This window comes from Culicoides brevitarsis, chromosome 3 (assembly GCF_036172545.1).
Source record: "Culicoides brevitarsis isolate CSIRO-B50_1 chromosome 3, AGI_CSIRO_Cbre_v1, whole genome shotgun sequence".
NCBI classification, from domain to species: domain Eukaryota; kingdom Metazoa; phylum Arthropoda; class Insecta; order Diptera; family Ceratopogonidae; genus Culicoides; species Culicoides brevitarsis.
Window position 1 is genome coordinate 27,655,073 of NC_087087.1, and position 23,084 is coordinate 27,678,156.

Sequence of the window (23,084 nt, forward strand, 5' to 3'; positions counted from 1 at the left end):
AATCTTGAATATTATTAGTGCACATTTTATTTTTCCTACAACGACGACGATGATGATGATGGTGCAAAACTGTAAAATGATACACAAGATTGGGTGGATAATGATTCGAGCGTGCTTTGTAGAAAAAAAAAATTGCCTCGAATTGATGTGGAAATTTTGGCATTAAAGGCAGGAGGAAATCATGTTGAATGAGTTTTTATGGTTGACCTGACCTTCTGTCGTGTTTTGACATGGCAAAATGGTAGAACGTGTCGGAATTTTTCTACTGCATTTTTGAAGAAAAAGTTAAGTATTTTGCAAGGAATTACTTGGTTAAATTTTTAAAATGTACACTGGGCTGAAAAAAAAATTTAATTTGCATCGGGAAGAAATCTGTAAATGAGCATTGAAGTGACATTTAAAAATAATTATTAAAGAAATAATTAAGAACGAAATTTGGAGAATATCACTTGCGAAAATTCTAAAATGTGCATTGGGATAAAATTCAAAAATAGGGAACTTGGTTAAATGACAAAATATTTTAATAGAAATTGAACTTTGATGTGTCAATGGAGCAAATCTATAATGCTCAATGGGATAAAAACTCAAAATATGACTGAAGGAAATTTTATAATGTGCACTAGGATGAAATTTTTAACTTCAAAAAAAGGTCATTAAGTTGACAGATTTATATAAAGAAGATGCAAAGAATTGTAAAAGAGCCAAATTTAGAATATTAAAGTGGTAAAAACTCAAAATATACGTTAGGACAAATTTTTAAAATGTTTACTGGGTAAAAAAACCATAATGTGCACTGGGATCAAATTTAAAAATTTGGCAATTTGATTAAATTTTCAAATTTTTAATAGAAATAAGGCTTAAATTAGTAACTAGACAAAATCGAAAATGCTTAATGAGTAAACATCAAAGAAAATTTGCACTGGGATGAAATTTTTGAATTTCAAAAAGGCATTAAGTTGAAAGATTTTTATTCATAAGATTTAAATTTTTGTAAGAGAGCCAAATTTATAATACTTAAGTAGGCACCAATTAAAATTTTACGTTAGGTTAAACTTTTTAAATGTATACTAGGAAGAATTTTTTGCAATTTGCCTTAGGCAGAAAATTCAAAATGTGCACTGGGATAAAAATTTCTATATAAAACCAAAACTTTCTATAAAATTGGTTTTTTAAAAATTTCCAAAGAAAAACCTAAAAACGAATGAAAAATTACAGCTTCCAATTATTTTTCTATCCGGATGAACTTATTAACATCTCATAACGCATTCGGCATGAAATCAGTTTGAAATTTGTCGACAAATTAATACACTGCCATCCAATTATGAGACACAAACTATAAAAAAGTTTTTTGGATGGACAAGATAATTCCTGGTTAATTCTCATGACGACCCGCATCTCTACGCATGATTTATTGGCACTCTGCTTTTAATAAAATAGTTTAACAACAAAATTAGAGCTGTGATGTAATATTTTGGCAGGAAACTTGTCCAAATGGAAAAAGTGATTGATTGGCATGGATTTTCTTCGCTTTTCGGAGAAAGAAAATTAATTTGAAGGACAAAAGTGTGTCATGTGTCTTTAAATGTCGCAGTGAATGTGTTAAGGAGGGTTCAAAATTGGATAGATGGATGGATGGCAGTTGTAACAACAAATAATAATCACGGTAATAATTTTGAATGTTTTGTTAAAGCTCCTATTTTTTTCTATTATTTTCATATTACACACGAAACAAACAAAACAAACGTTGTAATTCTTCTTGTTGTTGTTGACTTGTGAAGAGAAAAAAAAAGTTTTTTTTTTTTTTTGAAGATTATCAACGAAGTCGACGACGACGACGACATACATGCATGAGCACGTAGAACGTATCTCAGACAAACTCAAATTGTTTATTCATCCGAACTAATACCAAACTTGTTAAGGATCTGCCTTTTTGTGTGTTATTCATGCATGCGGTGTGTGTGTTCATGAAATGGAATTAAGTTGCCTTATGATATGATCCGATGTTACATGTTTTGTACATATTGGGCTTGGTATAGTTGGAGACACACAAAAAATTCCGTCTTTTTACCGAATTACACATTGGATATTTATTTTTATGTGTAGCGTGGAGAAGAGATAAAAAAAACTTTTTTTTTTTGTTTTTTTCTATGAAATACGTACGACTTCCCATTTAACGAAACTCATTCAAAAAAAATCGAAAAAATTTCAAAATGAAAAAGATTTTAATATTTTTTGAGTCAAAAATCTTGAATGTGCATTGGGGCAAATATTTTAAAATGTCAACTGGGTTAAAAATTTTGAATGTGAATTGGGAAAAATATTTTAAAATGTCAACTGGGTTATAAATTTTGAATGTGCATTGAGGCAAATATTTTAAAATGTCAACTGGGTTAAAAAAAATTTGAATGTGCATTGGGGCAAATATTTTAAAATGTCAACTGGGTTAAAAATTTTGAATGTGTATTGGGGCAAATATTTTAAAATGTCAACTGGGTTAAAAATTTTGAATGTGCATTGGGGCAAATATTTTAAAATGTCAACTGGGTTAAAAATTTTGAATGTGCATTGGGGCAAATATTTTAAAATGTCAACTGGGTTAAAAATTTTGAATGTGCATTGGGGCAAATATTTTAAAATGTCAACTGGGTTAAAAATTTTGAATGTGAATTGGGAAAAATATTTTAAAATGTTAACTGGGTTAAAAATTTTGAATATGCATTGGGGCAAATATTTTAAAATGTCAACTGGGTTAAAAATTTTGAATGTGAATTGGGAAAAATATTTTAAAATGTCAACTGGGTTATAAATTTTGAATGTGCATTGAGGCAAATATTTTAAAATGTCAACTGGGTTAAAAAAATTTGAATGTGCATTGGGGCAAATATTTTAAAATGTCAACTGGGTTAAAATTTTTGAATGTGTATTGGGGCAAATATTTTAAAATGTCAACTGGGTTAAAAATTTTGAATGTGAATTGGGAAAAATATTTTAAAATGTCAACTGGGTTAAAAATCTTGAATGTGCATTGGAACAAATATTTCAAAATGTCAACTGGGTTAAAAACTTTGAATGTGCATTGGGGCAAATATTTTAAAATACAGTCTGGGGAAAATTTCGAGTGTATAATACTTGAAGAACTAAAAATATGCACTGGGACGAAAAATCCAGTTGTATAATTTTGTAGACACAAACCGATTCGTTAAATGGGAAGTTGTACGTAACATGCCATGCCGCAGCCAGCAAGGATTTTCTTGTAATTTGTATAAAATTGTCTTGAATTGATATCCAAACGGCCTACGGAACAGCAGCAGAAGCAGCAAAATAACGCGAGAGAAATCAATGATAATGAATGAGTGTTGTTTTATTTTATGTTGTCGTATTTTTTTCGCTTCTTCTTCTCGCTGCTGCTGCCTAGCGATGCCTAGATGAGATGTGTTTATCGATAAACCCGAAAAGAACGCGCTGCGTCGGCTGAACAATGTGCGTATTTATGTGGGAGACGCAAAAAAAAAGAACTTTGCATGTAAGCCATAAATAACTAAATACTCGAAAAATATTTTTTTTGTGCCAGAACAATGAAATCCTCTTTGCTGGTTGGCGTTTCATCGCATGAATTGAAAATGGAAGTCAATCTTATCAGTACGGAACCCTTTACACTCCAGCTAGTCCATTGTGCCAACATTTTTGCCAATTTTCCCGAGACAAAGCCAACAAAATCGGCATGCATCGCAGCACAAAAACCCAGCTCAAAAATTGATTTAAAATACGTAAAAAAAAGCTTTTCATTAGTCGTCGTAACAACTATAAATGCAAAAACAAGCCGGTGAAACACAAAAGACCACATCAAACATTTCAAAATTTTTGTCGTCTATCAAATGCATCGTCGTGCATTATGTGGCGACGCTTTGTTGGGTTGATGTGACGGCTTCCTCGTCCGTTCTTTTGTCTCGATAGTGGCTGAAAATGAAAATCAATGCATGATAACGTGTGTCGCCGACGAGCGAATGCGAACTATTTTGATGCGAGGTGATGGAAAAACTTTTGTGGGCGTTTACTTTTTGGCTTTAAATTTTGACATTTCATTCAATTTTCGGTGCTTTTTTGTCAACGTGAGGATAACCAATTTATTAAATTATTTAATGATTTTTTTTGCTCGTCACGTGGTCTAAAATTTGAAGAGGAGTACGAAAATGTGAAATTTGTGTTTTTAGTGATTAAGCTCAGTGAACATTCTATAAAAAATAATAATTAAAATTAAAGTTTTTAAACTTTTTTTCAAAAAAAAAAAAATAATAAATAAAATAAAATAAATTAATTTAAAATAAAATTTTAAATCAAAGTCAAATTAATTTTCAAGTTTCAAAATTATTATTGAAATATTGAAAAATTGATATTTTTATAAAATATTTTATAAAATTTTAATAATATCTAATTTAAAAAAAATAATTTTTTTAATTTAATTTTTTAAATTAGATATTTAAAAAAAGTAATATTAAGTAAAAATTTATTAAATGGTTCAACATTGTAAATAAAAAATATATCTTGACATATTTTTCTATTTTTAATTTAATTTAATAATTTTTGAAAAAAATTATTTTACAAATGAAAATAAAAGCAATAAAAAATTTTATTATTTTTTTAGTGCGATTTTCATTAAAATTCATAAAACTTTAAAAAAATAAATAAATAAATGAAATAAAATAAATAAATAAATAATTTAGAAATAATATAAATAAAATAAAAATTTTTTTAAGTAAAAATTTATTATAAATTTTATTTAATTCTAAAAAATTAATTTTGTTTAAAAAAAAATATTTTAAATTAATTTTTTAACGAAATTAATTTTATTTAATTTTTTGTTAAAACTTTTTTTTTTGTCGAATGAAAATCTTTTAAAAAAAAAATCTTCAACTTTTGGTTCATCCTATATAACACAAAAACATACTCGAGGACGAACACATAAAAAACATACCCGCACAATTATTTTCTTTAATTATTTTTAAGCTCCAAAATATAATTTTTGCGCCTCCTGCCATGCTGCCGTCGACGACGCCTGACTCCATTTTCATTATTATTTTATATTACAACGCGAGATCTCCCCTTTATTTTGTTAAAAATTACTTAAAAGTCGCACAGACGATAAAACACGCTCCGTCTTCTCTTGCCATCCCAATATTTGGCTAGAACCTCACAAAATTATTATTAATTTTTTTTTCACCCAAAAAAAAATATTAAATTCCACACAAAAACAATTCTTGTTCTACAAATGTTTGATTCGCCACTGTCTGTCATCATTTTTATTATTTTTTTATATTCCGTAGTTGATGATGATGATGTTGTTGCATTTTTTCCGACAACGACGACGACGACTACCCTGTGTGATATCGTGTTGTTATATTATTATTGTTATTTTTGTGCAGTCACACAAATATTTTTCGTGAGTAGAACATGTCTGACCGTTCCGTGTCCAGGGAAATATAACATAACATACCGACAGACCGAAAAAATGATGATGAATGAGTAACAAACCTCTAATTTTATGGTTGTAAATTTTTAGGCAGAAATATGACGGTAATTATATTTGCCTGTTGTTTTTTCTCTGTGTTAGCGTGCGTTTTGTGCTAATTTGGGGATTTTTGTGCGACGACCAACGGAAATTCATGCCGACTAAATATTTTCTGTTATTTGTAGGAAGATAAATTCCTTTAGTTTAGTTAGCTTTGAATTTTTGCTGGATGTAATTTGATTTCCTCCGATGTCGAAATGCAAGTCGAGCAGCGAGAAAAATATAAATAAATAAATGAAATTATTGTCTTGTATTATTTTTTCATTTCATTCTTTTTTTCCACCGTCATCGTTCTGTCGACATGCATTTTTTTCCATATTTTTTTTTTTTTTATAATATAGAGATAATTTATGTTCCGTATATTATTATTAAATTTAAATATAGTATAATATGATGAGCTATCATTGTTCTCTCCGTGTCTCCATGTGCAACGGTCCTGCCCTTTTGCATATATTTTTTTTTTTTGTTTGTGATGTCTATTCCAGCAACCAACCAAACGACGCAACACAGATGATATCTGGAATTAATGAGTTCGATGAATAAAATTCTTTCTTTGTGAATTTTTATTTATTTTATTTTTATTTTTTTTTTTGTGGTTGGCTTTTGTCTTTCTTCAATCGAGTGAAAAAAATTTAAAACAAAAAAGAGAATTCTTGATTTGCCGAAATCATCCACAAAAAATTTATCAGATCCACGAAGCGCTTTTTATTATCGTTTCTAATCTCATATTTATTTGTTTTTTTTTTTTGTTTTATTGTCTCACACTCATTCATCTGGCGGCTAGCGAAGCATATTGCCAGTCATTCATAATTTTTTAAACTTTTTTTTTATGGAAAATCATGTCAGACTATATTTGTATCTAATATTTGGGCCGTTTAAAATTTATTTTAAAAACTTATTTTTAGAATTAAAAAGGGCAATAAAATAATTTAAATTTTAATTAAATTTAATTAAATTTAATTAAATAAATTAAATTTAATAAATTTAAATAAATTTCAAAATTTAAAAATAAAATTTTTATTTAACTAATTAAATTTTTTGTAAAAAAGGATTAAAATATTTAAAATTTATAAGAAAAAAAAATTTTTTTAAGAAAACTTTTTAATTTGATTTTTTTATAATTGAATAATTTAAAAAAAAAATCAAAAATTTAAATAAAAAATAGAAAAAGTAGTCGTCTAAAGAACGACATACTATACCGCATTTCGATATTTCAATTTTCCGAACTTTTTATCATCTACAGACTTTTTCTATTGAAATGCATATATTTCATAATTTTTTACCCCTAATTTCACATTTTCGTACTCCTCATGGCCCTTTCACAATCCCATACACCTCAGAAAAATTTCAACCTTCAGGGTCTTCAAATGAATTTTTTACTAATAAATTGATTTCAAAGCTTTAAAAAAATTCAAAAGATTTTCCAAAAATTTTTGATTTTTTAAAAAAAAAAAAAAAAAATTTTTGGGGCACACCGGGCACACACACACACACACACACAGACGACAAGTCGAGTTTAATACCGCATTTTTTCTTCGAAATGCGGTAAAAAATTAAAAAATAATATAAAAAAATATAAAAATTTATGAAAAAAATCTCAATTTTAATTAACACATTTTTTTTGTTCATTATAAAATTTAATTAATTTATTTATTTATTATTTTTTTATTTAATTAGATTTTTTGATAAAAAAAAATTATTCATTTATTTATTTTTCTTTAAATTTATTATTTTTTTAATTTTTTTTTATAAATAGAAAATCATCTATTTAATTTAAATTTTTATTTATTTATTTTTTTTATAAATTTTTAAATTATAAAAAAAATCAAATTAAAAGATTTTTGAATATTTGAATACTTTTTATTTTTTTATTATTTTTATTATTTTATTTTGTTATTTTTTTTTATTTTTTGAATATTTTAAATATTTTAATCCTTTTTATACAAAAAAATTAATTAGTTAAATAAAAAATTTATTTTTTTTTTATTTTTAAATTTATTAAATTAAATTAAATTTTAAAATTATTAAAATAATTTTTTTATTTTTAAAAGTTTTTAAATAATTAAAATTTTTAATTTAATAAAAAAAATCGTGATGCTTTTCTTAAAACACAAAAAATAAATTTTTGTCTCAAATTAAATAAAAGAAGCAAAAACCGGTCAAATTTTTTCTTGAGCCACACCTCTGAAAATACAAGACGAACCAAAAAACAATACAAAAAAGAGATAAATAGATTAAAAAAATAGTTCTTAGTTTTTATTGTACAACAAAGTATTATTATTATAATTCATTTTTAGCCTCGTTTATCTCCCATAATGGACTATTTACACTTCTTTTTTTCTGTGTATTTTGCTAATAATGAAAAGAAATAGTACTACTCGGCGTCCCATTTGTAATTGTTCATATTTTGTATTTATTTGCTTTTCGTAACAAAAACATAACAAGACACCGAAAAATGAGAGAGAGAGAGAGAGGTAACAAGATAAATTAGCGGTCATTGTCTTGTTTGTGTTCTGGGTACCCATTTTTGGCCACCCAAAATTAATCAAATCGACCCGAGCCATGAATGAATGTCATTATATTTATTATGAACTGTTCGCTTTTATTTACTTTTTTTTTCATTTATTTATGTGTGATTAGGAGAAATACGTTGTTACAAGTGTGTGTAGGCAGCCAGTCGTCGTCGTCGTCGTCGTTGGTCTAGTCAATGATTAATAAATGACCCTCATAAAAGGAAAGAATGGCTTAGAATGGTCGAAAATCAATCGAAAATGGGCACGGCATCGATAAGTACATCAAACAATCGGGAATTAGCTCCATTTTTGTGTCTGGCTTCGTGAGTGACATCTCAAAGTTCTTCAGAATTGCGATAACGGCAATTTTTACTTCGATCAGGGAGTACCGCATGCCCAAACATTGTCGTGGTCCCTCGCCAAAAGGCAATAAAGCGCACATTTGACGATATTTCTTCACCCCGCCGCCATCAAATCGATCAGGATTGAATTTTTCTGGCTCTTCATACGTCAGGGGATCCCGTTGAAGGCAATGAATTGGAATATTGACGACATCTCCCGGCAAAATTTTCACCGAATGACTCTCGGAGACATAAGTTTCCGTACAAACCTTCACCAAATTCACTAAAACCGGATGAAGTCGCAGCGATTCAAACACCACTTGGTCCAAATATTGCAAAGATTCGATAGAATCGATATCCAACTCAGCTTCCGACACTTCAGCTCTCAATCTGTCTTGAACTTCCTTATTTCTGGCAATTTCGTACAGGACATATGTCAAAAAAACACTTGTCGTTTCAAAAGCATCCAAAAATTGGTTGATAAAATCGCCTGCCATGTCTTTTTCGCTCAAACCCTTTTTCCGCATAAGTTGCATCACGTGGTCAACATAATCGTTACGCGGTTCCGCATTCGCTCTCATTTTCAAAACATCAACTGTGAGGTTCTCGAAGAAATTTTGTACCGTCATGCCACTCAAACGAAACTTCCAGAACCGCAAAAGGACGGGAAATGAGTAAATTAGTTGAAAATAACGAAGAATTTTATCCGCAAAGGGGATCAAATCGGTCGAAACAACCATTATCGGTGGGTCAGTTTCCTCAAAAGAATTGGCTTTGATCCCGAACACGATTGAAGACGAAATTTCAGCAGTATAACGGATCGCTAAGGACTTCACATCGAAAGAAATTGACTTTGAGGATGACTTTTTGATGTAATCACAGAAGGAATCTCCAATTTTTAATAAGTTATTGAACTGGGGCTTTATCTAAAATGATAATTAATGGATATTAAAAGGTTTGAAGGTCAAAAAAATATAAAATACGAACTTTGTTTACTCCAAAACCGGGACTTAATTCCTGTCGCTTCTCTTTCCACTCCTTGGAATGCATAAAAAATAAGTTTGGACTGAAAATTTTGTCATGGTGACTCATCTTTTTTAAGAAAAAATTAAAAATTAATGAAAAAAATCATTAAAATTGTAGGAAAACTTACAAGATTCGCAAAGAAATTCTCTCCAAACTTCCGTTGATGCTTCACAAGAATATCTTTGACGATTTCTGGCTCAAGTACCATCAACTGTGGATGTCGCAAGAGATAAATCCCGACAATTGGTTCCTTGCCACGATATTTGCTGCAAAAAAATCTCATTTTCTGCTGTTTTTCATCAAAAAATATGTTAAATTCTCACTCATAAATTGCTTTCAAGTCTTCCATGACGTTATATTTCCTTCCGAAAATCGATTTGAAATTTCCTTGCAAAAATTTCGGACTTGGAGAAACAATCCCGCGATTTTTCCATGTCTCATAAGGCGATTTCAAATACTTGTAAAGCAAAAAGATCGCCGTAAAAATTAAATAAAGTGACAAAAACATGTCTCAATGAGTGAAAATTACTCACAATACTGTATGATTTGAGTCAAAACAACATTTGTTGATTATCTTGCAAGTGACGTTATCATACGGACCTATTTATAGATGTAATTGACTAAATTGATAAATAAATATATGTACACCGTTCATTACGTAAGACGACGCCGCTAGATAAGAAAATGTTTTGTCATCGCACAGAATTGAATTTGCACGCCATTTCCGTTTTTGCGCTCGTATCCTGGTTGCCTCCTTCCTCCCGAAATCAAAACTCGTTCCACACAATTTACGACGATGATGCACGACAACGGACGTTGCAGCATTAAATTGATGCTAATTGATATTAGAACTAACATGAAATTAAAATCAGTCCCATGGAAGCGAACGAAAGAAATGCAGGGACGGAAGTAGTTTTGACTTTTACTAAACGGATTTTTTAAAATAAAGCATGAACAAGCGTGAAATAATTTTTTTTAAATTTTGTCAATTTTAATTTTTTTTTCTGTTTATTTTTATTATTTTTTTTTAATTGAATTTTTTTAATATTTATATTTTGATTTATTTTTTTTTTAGAAAAAAAAAATTTAAAAAATTCAATTAATAATAAAAATATAAATTATTTTTTTAAAAATTTAGATTTGTTAAAAAAAATTGAATTGATATTTAATATTTTATTTTTTTAAATAATATTTATTTAATAAAATTTCAGTTTTTATATTAATTAATTAATTATTTAAATTTTAATTTAATCTTTTAATAATAAAATAAAATTTAATTTAAAATTAATAAATTTTATATTTGCACAAATTAAATAATTTAATTAATTATTTTTAAAAAAAATTAAAGAACCCTTTATAATAAATTTTAAAATAAAAAAATTGTTAATTTTTTTTAATTTAAAATTAAAAAAATAAATAGTTTATACTAAACCGCATTTCGAGGTTGCATATGTATCTTTGCTTTTCGTACTCCTCATTTCACATTTTCGAACCCCTCACTTCACATTTTCGAACTCCTCATTTCACATTTTCGAACCCCTTTTAATTAAAAACATTTTCGAACTTCATTTCACATTTTCAAATACAATCCCTCATTTCAAATTTCATAAATATTTTATTAATTAAAAACCCCTAATTCAATAACCCCTCATTTCACATTTTCGATTTTTTTTTTTTTATTATTAATTTTTTTTTATTTTTAAAATTATTTTTTTCAATTTTTTAAAAATAATGAAATTTAATTTAAAATAATTAACTTATAAAATAAATTTTTCAAATAATTTTTATTTGAATTAAAATATTTAATAAAAAAAAATAAATATTTTATTAATCAAAAATAATAAATTTTTTTTTTAATTAATTATTTTTTTATTATAATAAATATTTTTTAATTAATTAAATTAAATTAATTAAAATTTAATTTAAAATAATTAACTTTTGACTTTTTTTTAAGTAAAAGTAAATTCTTTTGACTTTCGACCAAAACTCCAATTTTCCGCCCTGGAGAAATGTTAGAAAGAAAGAAAGAAAAAGATCAAGTCATGTTAATCTTTTTAATGTCTGACACCTTGCAAGTCATTCAATTAACATTTCTTCTTCGTAAATTATCCCAAAACTGTTCGTTGGTCGTTCTTTAATGAAAAATCAATAAACCGCTAGTTGTATTTTTTTTTCTCTCTCTACAAAATACATCATTTTACTATTTTTGACACCTGTCGAACACACGAATATGTTTAATAGGAGATTATGTGATGTTTTCATATGTCATGGAACAGCAATAATAATGATATTAAATTTATATGCACGAACGATAGGAACGCGAACGCAAAGAGAGGAGGGAGAAAGAGCGTCGTCTTTTCAAATCTTAAAACTAGAAAAGAGTCTTTTGACAGATTCCGTTTTTTTTTGTGTTTGCCTTTGCCTTGTTCAACTGTCGACAACTCGATACATTGTCTGTCTGTCTTTCTTTTGAAGCTGAAGAAGAAGAAGAAAATGGGGGACTTACATGCTTTAGACACTTTTGAATGAGGTGTAAGGTGCATTCGCTCGTCATAAAGCTGCTTTTTATGTCTGTACACAGCGACATATAACAAACATTTTGACGCATAAAATTAAGATATAAAATAGATAAAAGACGACGAAGAGGGAATGTTGAAAGGAACGGAAATGAAAAAATATTCCTGTATCGCTTTTTTTCCTCTGTAGAAATTTTTATGATTATTTGTTCGTTCAATTTAATAAAAAAAGATTTTTCTGGTTTTTTTTTGTATGAGAAAATGCGCGCTGGTTCTTGAGTTCAAAAAAAAAATCTTTCATATTGAAATTATTACTTTTCCATCACAACAACCATCACGGAAGTTCTGATAATATAAATTTTCTGTTCAAAACACTTGGCTCGACTGTTTTTTTTATTGTATTTTTTTATTGTATTTCTGTCTTTTGAGATGAAAAAATGCACTGAAGAGATTTATTTTCTGTCTTTAACCACGTGATCAAATTTTGAAAAACCACGTAAAGTTTTTTTTTAAACCACTTGACCTTTTCTGAAAAATTTACTTGTTAAATGTCTTAACCACGTGACCATATTAGAAATTAAAATTGATTATTCAAGCACATATTAACGTAGGTCTTTATAAAATTTGGTCACGTGGTTTAAAATTTGCAATTCAAAAGGTTTTTCAGAAAAAGTCACGTGGTTTCTTTAAAAAAATACTTTATAGGAACATCAACAAGTCACGTGGTTTATATTAAAACTTTTTGAAGCTTTAAAGAAAGAATTCCTATGAATTGATAGGAAAAATCACGTGGCTTATTTTTAAAAAAAGTCACGTGGTTTCTTTAAAAAAAATCATGATGTTTCAAAACAAGTCACGTGGTTTATAATAAAAATTTACGAGGCTTTTAAGAAAGAATTCACGTGAATATTTAAAAGTAGTCACGTGGTTTATTTAAAAAAAAAGTCACGTGGTTTTTGAAATTAGTTTTAAACCAACCACGTGGTTTTTCTAATAAAAATGTGCATTGGGATAAAGAAAAAAATTAATGCACTTTAATTAACCGTCTGAAAAGTAACTTAAAAATGACAAGTGGAGGTCTTTCCGACTCCGAAGTTTATTATGTCATTTAGAATTTAAACAAGATATTTATTGTTTGTTATCATTAAAAGTAAAATAAAAATAAAAATGTTAATAATCATAAAGTAAAGAACACACATCACACACGCCACAAAAGTATTTCCGAAATCAAAACACATGTCGAACAAGCGCGTCATTTTTATCGTCTTTTTGTCGTCTCGCTCGAGTTTTTCATTCAAAAAAAAAAATGAAAATGAACAAAAAAAAAGAAATTATGTTTTTTAAAAATAAATTTGTGTCATTTAATTCTCGTCTTTTCTTGTAGTTTATTTGTTTGTGTGTTTTTTATCGTCATCATCATCCATTTAGTAACGCATTTCACTCGCCGACTTCTTTCTTTGTTTATATTCCTCTCGCTCTGTTTATGCGTAATAAATACAAATGGTTGTACATTCAATCAAAATATTTGAAATTTTTGGGCTTTGTCAAACAAATTTAATATATATACACTCGCTTATTAGAATAATGACTCATGTCTTTCCGGGCAACTGATTGATGCTGGGGATTGTATCTCATGGAGATGGATCGACATTTGATTGGTACACAATGCACTTCCATGAAGGAAAAAAATAATATGTTTCAATTTGTAAATCTACGTGTCTTTGCCAGTTATTTGGACAAAATTAAAAACTAACAATCGTAATAAACAACCGAGAGAGAGAGAGAGAAACAGAGATCTATGAATGTGTATTTTGATGTTATTATTATCATTATTATAAGATTATAAGAGCTTAGCAAGATATGTCAGATGCAACATATTTATATGCTAATCAAGTGCATTTCAAATTCGGATTATGTAAATTGAATATTTTACGTGTCTATACGACGACGCGGCAAGAAGAGGAATGTGTAGGATGCTGAGAGATTTATCTTTATGGAGCATTTTGTACGTTTGTGTCAGAGATCTTAATTTTCACACCAGATAGAATAATAAATTGGCATAAAGTATTTAATAAAAATATTTTAATCAGGATGGAAATTATGAATAATTTAGCTGGATGAGCGCACTTGTGCATAAGGAAGAGACTTTTTCTACAATTTAAACAAAATTTTTATCAGTGCTATAAATAGATGTAAGCTTACAGTTTTTACACGGTAAAAAAAAATTTATGAAGGATATTTTATTTGAATTTTTTAACTATGACAAAATGTGACCAGAATAAAGGGAAACGACTTTTTGATGAAAAATTAATATTTTTTTTATTTGGCATTGTTTGTGAAAAATATTTAATGTAACTCCATATAATATTTTTAAAAAGTAATTTTTTAATGAAAAAAATTTTTAGAGACAAAAAATAAAAAAAATAAATTTTAAATAAATTTGTTTTTTTTATTTACAATTTTTATTGAATAAACTTTTTTTAAAGTTTATGATTTATAAAAAAAATTTGAAAAATTCTGAAAATTCAAATAAAATAAATTTTTTTATTTTTTTTATTAATTATTAATTAACTTTTTTATTAAATTAACTTATTTTTGAAGTAAAATTAAAGAAAATTAAAATAATTAAAAGAAATAATAAATCAATTGTTAAATTGATTTGAAAATTAAATAAATTTAATTAAAAAAAATAATAAAAAATTGAAAAAAAAATTATTCAGGCGACCTTATATAAATTATTTAAAAAAAATTAAATAAAATTTTATGAGGCGATCTTTAAAAAATATTAAAAAAGTTTAATTAAAAAAAAAAAAAATAATTAATTTAAAAACATATTTTAAATAAAATTTTATTTCAAATTAATAAATAAAATTTTAAAAAATTAATACATACTTGTATAAATAAAAAAAAAAACAATAAATTAAATTTAAAATTAAATAAAATTTAATTTAACTAAAACTAATAATAAATTTAAATTTTTTAAATTAAATTTAATTTTTTTTTGTATTTTATTTATAATACAAAAAAATTTACTTTAAAAATACAAATTTTAAAAAATATTAACTTTAAGAATTTTTTATTATATTGAATGAAAATAAAATATTCTTAAATTAAAAGAAGAAAAAACTGCTAAAATCGCATTTATTTGATTAAACAGGATACTGGACAAATTCAAAAGATTACTTTTTCGGCTTTTCTTGTAACAAAAGAAAATTTCGCAATTAAAAACTTTCTTTTTAAGCAAAAAAAAAACTTTTAACTCAAATTTCCTCTTTCTAGAATAAGAAAAATAACAATCCAATTAAGTCGCGATTAACGTTTCCGTTACCGCTTTTATTATTTATTCAAATATTATCTTTCGGTTTTCCCCCCTGTAACTCTCTCTCGAAATCTCTCCATTTCATCATGATACTATCATCATCGTCACACCACAACCCTTTCCAGTCACTGCTCAAGTCATTCCTAGCAGCATAATAAACAAAAACACCACAAAATCAATTCCGCTTCATAAACCTTCTCTTCTTTATTTGTGGTTTGACCGTTTCTTTCTGCGTTGTTTTGCTTTGCTTGTTTTTTTTTTTGTATTTATTTCAATACCCAATTACTTCTTTACTTGCGAAATATGCAGAAAAAAAGATCAAAAATACTTGATACGATAAGAATTTGAAAAATAAAAAAAAATGATAAAATGCTGAAACAGCTCTACACAATTATCCTAACAATTTAATAGATTAAGCAAGAATTTCCATTATGAACCGTTCGCTTAGCTAAATATTGCTAAATTTTTATTTTTTTTCGTAGAGTAAATAAAAGTCGTGTTAGAAGCAATTATTCCCCCATACAGAAAAAAAATTCTTCTAGACACACAAAATAAAAATAAAAAATTATTGTTTATTTAGGACTTTTAAAAATAGACGCCATGCACGGCACAGAGGGAAAATAAAATAATTAAATGTGTTTATTAGAGTTAATAAAATTGTACGTTGTCTGTGTGTGCGTTGAACGTTGTATAAACAATCAGAGTCATAATAATAACCATTTAATTGGAATATTTAGATAATTAATTAGTTTAATCCATAAAACAATCATGCGAGTGCGAATCTCTCTGGAACATAACAGAATGTATGTTTGCCAAATCGACATCGAAGCACGCACGATCGGTCACTCAATCAATACAACTTTATTACGATATTGACGGAAAATGTCACACACAAAAGTTAAACACGCGCAAAATCAAATCAAAGGCCCCGAAAATAAATGATACAATTTTTTTTGCAGCGTTCGAGGTGTCCCGTTGCGAATTAATTACAAAAAAAAATTTTTTTTTTTTGCTTGATAAATCTTTGGCATTTTTTTTATTTTTTTTTTTAAGGTTAACAATAATTTTATAATCCAAATTGACACATATTTTATAAGGCAAGAGTTTGCTGATATGCAAATGATATAAAGTTTTTAATAAAATCCATAAGGTCGTTGTTTGTTTTTTGGTTACTCATTGTTGACAATCGTTCGGGTGTGTGCATGGCGAACGAGAGATAAAAAGGGGCGAAGGACTTTTGTTGAGCAGAGGTGTTACTCGTAAAATAAATTAATATGAATGAAAGTTGATTTTTCTTAAAATAATAAAATTTATTGAAATTTAATTATTTTATAGAAAAAAAAAATTGTAAAAATTATTTTTAGAGCTTTAAAGCAAAATATTGTTTTGTACATGAAATAAATTAAATTTTATTAAAAGTTTTATTTGTTTTTTAAAGTTATTTTATTTAATTAAAAAAAAAATATATTAGTAAAATCTTTAAAAAATTAAATATTTATTTTTTATTAATTAATTTTTTAATTAATTAATTAATTTAACTAAACATTAAAAATAGGTATAAAAAAATATATTTTTGCATTTTTTTTTTAAATAAAATTTTATTTTTTAAATTAAATCAAATTAAATAAATTTATTAGAAACATAAAATGAATCTTTAAATTATTCAAATAACTAATTTTTTAATAAAAGTTTTTTTTTTTTGAAAAATTAAATAAATATTATTTTTAATATAATTAATAAAAAAATTTTTTTTATTAATATAAATTACTAAAAATCATTTTTAAAAAAATAGTAAAATCTTTTTTTTTATTTATAAATTACTTTTAATAAAAATTAATAATCTAAATAATTTTTTTTACTAATTTTTTATTTTTGCATTTTTATTATAATTATAATTAATTTATTTAATTTTAATTAAATTAAATTTGATTTTAAAAAATTTAAATAATTTTATGAAATATTAAATAATCTCATTTTAAAAATTACTTAAAATAAATTAATTTTTTATGAATTAAAATTATTTTAAATAATTCATAAAATTAATTAATATTTTTTAATTTTTATAATAAAAAAAATTTTTTATCTAATTAAAATTTTAAAAAATATATCAATAATTAATTAATTAAAAATAATTATTTGAATAATTTTATGTTTCTAACAAATTTATTAAATTTAATTTAAAAAAAAACTTAAAAATACGAAGCAATTAACTTTTTACAAAAAAAAACTATTAATAACAATTCTGACACCTGTCTTAAATTTAAATATTATTATCAATTTCGTACTTAATGACCACTTTACCACGCCTCTGCTCACCAGATACCTACCACGTATACTATATAAAGTACACATGATAATAAGATTGTTCAAAATTGTTAAACAAATTTTTAAAATTCAATTAAATCTGTTCACTGGAGCCGATCCTTATGCTTCGTTCGTGTGCAAACTTTGTTTTTTTTAGTATATGACTCAATTGGGACTTGAAAAAAAAGTAAACAAAAAATGATATAATCTTACATTATATATATACATTTATTTAAAAGTTATTTATTTACTGAAAAGTTTCCACAAATTTATTTTATATTAAAAGCGATTTCATTTCCTTCCGACGACGACTTCCCTTCTAGCAAAGCTGAAACATTGCTCAAAAATTTCACACTTTGCCTTTTAATAATGCTATGCCAAAAGCGCGGCATATTTTAAATAATATAATCTTAATAATAATATCACCTCGGTTTGGTGGCAGTACAATATGGTTAGCATTCGTTCCACGAAGAACGGAATAATACTAACAATAATGCAATATTACTGTATCGTGTCAATTTATTTTAATCTCTTCCTAATCGTAGCCTTGTAAGTTGTTTGTTGTTATTTTCTGCTTGCGTCGCACATAAAATTGGATCGGTATTGATTATATTGTCTCGCAAAGGTGCTTTACTTTTATTTTCCTTCATTAATATTTCATTCACTTCGGCAACGTCGTTAGCACGGGAAAATTTATTTTATTTTGGGGAAAATCAGAGTAAAAGTCACATGTGAAATTTTGTAACAATTTAACGAAACAATTTTCGCAACAAAACGAAACAAAACAAAGGAATTTTCAATTTAAATGTTTTTCGGATGAAAATCCAGAAATTCACAAAGTTCCATATTTAGCTAATAAAATATTTATAAGGACTATCAATGCACAAACACACACCCTTTTTATTTCCGAACTGTACGCCCCCGTAGCTGCACTTCTCTAATGAAAAGTATTTATCTAGACATTTTATTATACGCAACATTGAATTCACATATTTTATTACATTTATTAAATTAATATTGTAACACATCTTCGTACCATCGCATCATCGCCCAGCTACCGTGCGAGAAAAACGAGAGAAACACAGAGAAAAGGAGAACTCTATCTATTATATTTTTAATTGAAAAGGTATTTTTTTCACATATCTTCTTTTTTTTCAATCGATATTCGAGTAAAAGGCCATTGATTCATACTTTGTAGAAGGAACTTTTTTTTCTTTCTCTTGGAACAATTATTATTGTGGCATTTAAACTGTTTCTCCTTTACGGTATTTAATTCAATGGAATATTTATTATTTAGAATCGTTCGTAATGTTATCGTTTCGCGGTGACGACGACGATTTTTTTTATTATTGATTTATAGCTAAAAATATAATATTGAGTCGAATGTATCATTATTGTATTAAATGCGATGATTATGTGGTTTTGGCAATGAATGGATGCAGTCGGTGTGGAAAGAGCAAAATGTGTTCCTTAGCGCCATTTAATTTTTTTTATTGAGTTTTATAAAAAATTTTACTAATAATTTTTTTTTTATTTTTTTTAGGTGAGTACTTGAACAAAAAAAAACAGCATTTTGGATCATATTTGGATAAAAAAAAAGGTTTGAAATCGTTAATAGCAACTCTAATCGACGAATTTATTTTATTTTTAATTAGGCGAATAAATTTAATATTTTCATTTTTTGTCCCATGAGGATTTTCTCGAGGGGGGGGGGGGGAAATAAAAAAATAAATATTTTTGAATTTTTTCTTTGTAATATTTTAACGTTTTTAAACGTTTAACGTTGATTCTAAACATTTATTTAATTTTAGAAATTGTCGATATAATTTGAACAAATTTGAAAAAATCCTAAATTGAAAAAATTTACTTTTTGAAATTCACATGCATTTGGTAAATAAAAATTTAAATTCAAAATTTATTTCACAAAAAAACTTTTGCTCTCAAAACGACTTGAAATTCACAAGCAACTTTAACAAAAAAATCTTTTGCCCTCAAAACGACTTGAATTTCAAATAAAAGAAATGACTTATATAATTTTTTAAATTTGAACCTAAATTGAAGAAAATTCAAAAAAAATCTCACAAAATAAAAATTTTTGAAAAAAAATTTTTTTTGGTCACGTGACTTGAAAAAAAAAATTCTTTTACATTTCAATAGAAAACGTCCTATAAAGCGAAAAAAAAAATTTCAAAAATATTGAATTTTTTAATTTAATTTTTATTTTTCCCCCTGAATTTTTTCGACAAAATCGGAGGGGGGAGGCGACAAAAAATGGATAGTTTAAATTTATTCGCCTTAAAACTTAAAATTCATACAAATTTTGAAATACTATCACGTAAATTCTGATTCTCGAATCTTTTTGGGGATTTTTGTATTAGGTCAGAATCATATCAGAGAAAGTTTCTGAATAGAAAAATTAGGACAATTAATGGAAAAAACCGTGGAAAATTAAGAAAAACTATGAGAGTTACCAAGGAGATACATTTGAGTGACTATGAGTTCTCATTAAAAATTTTGCAATAATTTGCCCCCCCCCTTTTCAGCTCAACATGTACTAAAAATTACAAAAAAACCTGAAAATTGACAAAAATTATAAATTTGCCCCCCCTGAGGTTTCTGAGAGCCCTCTGGATCCGCGAAAGTAAAATTGATTGCATAGTTTCGAGAACGGATTTTTGATTTAAAATTCAACCTGTTGGTAGAACGAAGTCCACGGGTAACGCTAGTTTAATAAAAAAAATAGAATTTTTCTGAATACTTAAGATTTACTTTTAAGGCCGCTCCAAATAAAAATCAAAAATAAAGTCCAAAATTTTTTAAAATAAAATGGGGGGGGGACAAAATAAAAAAAAAGTGAAATACTATTTCATACCAAATCACAAAATTTTATCAATTTTTGAGCGTTAAATAATATTTTTGACATTTGTTTACTATTCATTTTGAAATTTGCTTATTCAAAATAGGTTTCATATTAAAAAATTTCATAAAAAATAACTGTCAAAAAATTTAATAAATTTTATGGAAGATTTTTAGAGAAGAAAATTTATGATAAAATATTTATGATTTCCAAAACAAAAATTAGAATAAATTGAAAATTTTTTGGAAATTTTCTTGAAAAATTATGAAAATACACCCAAAAACGGTAATTTTTGGTTAAATTTTTAACTTTTTTTTTATTTTGCCCCATTGGATTTTCGACTTTTAAAATGGGGCATCGAACTTTATTTTTGATTTTTATTTGGAACGGCCTAAATTTGATAAAAAATTCTAAATTTATCAAAAATTGTCTAATGCTCTAACTTGTTAAGCTGAAAAAAATTTTTTTTTGCTTGGTTTGAATTAATTGGAATCATTAAAAATTCGTTTTTATCATTTTCTTCTATCCAAGTACTTCGTTCAGTACTTTTTGTGAGTTTCCTAAAATTACAAGAAAAGTAATCCATTAAAAATAGACTTACCTTATTTTTTGCCATTTTCTGCTCCACGAAGCAATCAAAAGTTAAAAAGGTTCAATTTTCAGGTCACTCCTAATAAAATTCCCCCCTTAATCGTTTTTTTTGTTACTTAGTCCCTTGAGACGCGCCACAAGTGGCATCCCATCAAATGAATTTTCGTGAATTTCTGAAACTTTACCACGGACCGCATCCAATAAAATCCTCCCGTTTAATTCCGTTCTTTGCAGCAGCTTCAATATGTGTGAATTATTAATGGAATAAAATGAAAAAGAAGGAAAGTATTAACAACTTTATATATAAATTGCCATTATATATCAATTTAATTGTTTATTATATTGAAGTAGATTATCTTTTAACCTGTGTCTCTACACGAGCTAGTTATTGCTCTGCATTTGACACACAATGAATTTGTATGAATGTCTGATTCAAACAAAGGCAAAAGCGACGACGACAACCGCTTTAAGGAAAAATTCTATGGAATAATAAAATAGAAAATAATAATCATGATGGTGGTGGTGACGCTTAAGAGATTATTATTTTTATTATTATGAAAGACTATGGCGAATTTTGTTTCGGCCTTTTTACTTTTATTCCATTCTATGTATTTATTATTAATAATAAGACATAATAGAAAAAAAAAGAAAAGAAAAATTACCTTTCCCATAAATAAATCGTCCGAAGCTCAACGAAAAAAAAAAATAAAAATGGAGAAAAATCAATAAAATATGATTAGATTAGTTTTAGCAGAAAATTTTAATGGTATCGGGCAACTTAATCTTCTTGCATGTACTTCCGTCAATATATTTAAATAATACAACAACAACAACGATGACGACAAAAGAAAGCTTTTAATATATATTTTTAATAATATATATGAAAAAAAGGGGATCCCTTCTTCCGAGAATCCCTATATTTTGCGACATGACACAAAAAAGGCAAACATTTTCCTATTTTTAAACACATACAAGAAGGAAAAAAGGCAAAAAAATCCCCATTTGATGTCTTTCTTTCCTTGTTTGTAAATACATTTTAATGTCTTCTAATTTTTTTTCTCGTCTCTCTCAGTTACCTCCTACAACTTTAATCAAGTTGATGATAAATGACCTCCTTTGGTGTATCAATTCAATATCATTTAACTAACTAACTACACCTTTTAACCTGCCATTTATTTCCGTATGTTTTTAATAAAAAAAAAAAACGAAACGAAACAATTTTCCAAAACGGTCACTTTATTTAATTAAAAAAAATGTTTTTTTCTCTCTTGTGATCTTGTATCCTCATCATCAACATCAGCTACTACTAAATTTCCTATCATGACGACGACAACGACGACGAATACCACGACAGAACAAAGATTTACAAGAACGACCGTTTTTTTCCTTTTTTTTTTGAGGAAAGCACCGCGCGGAAAAAAAAAGAAAAAAACATTTTTAACAAGAAGTGTATTTAAAGAGTCTCGGATATAGCACAACATTGCTACAAAAAACGGCATTCAGCATAATAATTAGTCAATAAAAGAAATATTTTATTTTTTTCTCTTTTTTTTCTGTCGTTTGTTTGTACGAGATTTTTTTTCTTTTAACTTTTTTTTTTGTATTTTTTTTATTATTTGATTTCATTCCATTTCTCAATTCGTGCTTTTCTATTAATCACGTTTTTGTATGCAATTAATCCAAAGCGGTAATGAAGCTTTAACAAACAAACAAACAAAACGAATATTTTGTTGTTGTTGTTGTTGTAATGAAATCAAATGAGGGACTTTATTCAGTACACAACACAACTCATTATTATTATGAAGTTTTATTTTTATTTAAAAAAGGAGAAGGAAAGAAAAAAAGAGAAATAATATCGTTTTATTTTAATTTTAATAATAATATAAAATAAAAAATAATAAAGTACACAGGAAAAGTAAAAGAAAAAAAAAATATAAAAAGAAACATTTAAAAAAATAAATAATATCATATCAAAGGGAATGAATCAACAACGACTAAATTGACTAATGAGCGCCAATGATGAATTTATTTGATGATGAAGGTGGGAATAT

At 26.4% G+C, this 23,084-nt stretch overlaps 2 protein-coding genes across 3 annotated transcripts in view; one reads left to right on the plus strand and one right to left on the minus strand.

Annotated features, from left to right (window-relative positions):
• Positions 1-23,084, plus strand: part of LOC134835720 (developmentally-regulated protein kinase 1) — a 155,293-nt gene that overhangs the window by 98,416 nt on the left and 33,793 nt on the right. The window lies entirely within an intron of this gene.
• On the minus strand, positions 7,819-9,967 carry LOC134834206 (probable cytochrome P450 28d1). Its single transcript, XM_063848791.1, has 4 exons — positions 9,770-9,967; positions 9,574-9,712; positions 9,408-9,512; positions 7,819-9,346 (listed from the first exon to the last, which is right to left on the minus strand). The coding sequence occupies exons 1-4, from the start codon at positions 9,952-9,954 to the stop codon at positions 8,312-8,314; spliced, it is 1,464 nt and encodes a 487-aa protein (XP_063704861.1). The 5' UTR covers positions 9,955-9,967; the 3' UTR covers positions 7,819-8,311.

Bases quoted from the DNA above. Each gene is read 5' to 3' on its own strand.
- LOC134834206 (XM_063848791.1), bottom strand. From the start codon at position 9,954: ATGTTTTTGTCACTTTATTTAATTTTTACGGCGATCTTTTTGCTTTAC. The intron at 9,513-9,573 runs GTAAGTTTTCCT...TTCTTAAAAAAG, and splicing joins AGAATTTCTTTGCGAATCTT to ATGAGTCACCATGACAAAAT. The intron at 9,347-9,407 runs GTTCGTATTTTA...TTATCATTTTAG, and splicing joins CCGGTTTTGGAGTAAACAAA to ATAAAGCCCCAGTTCAATAA.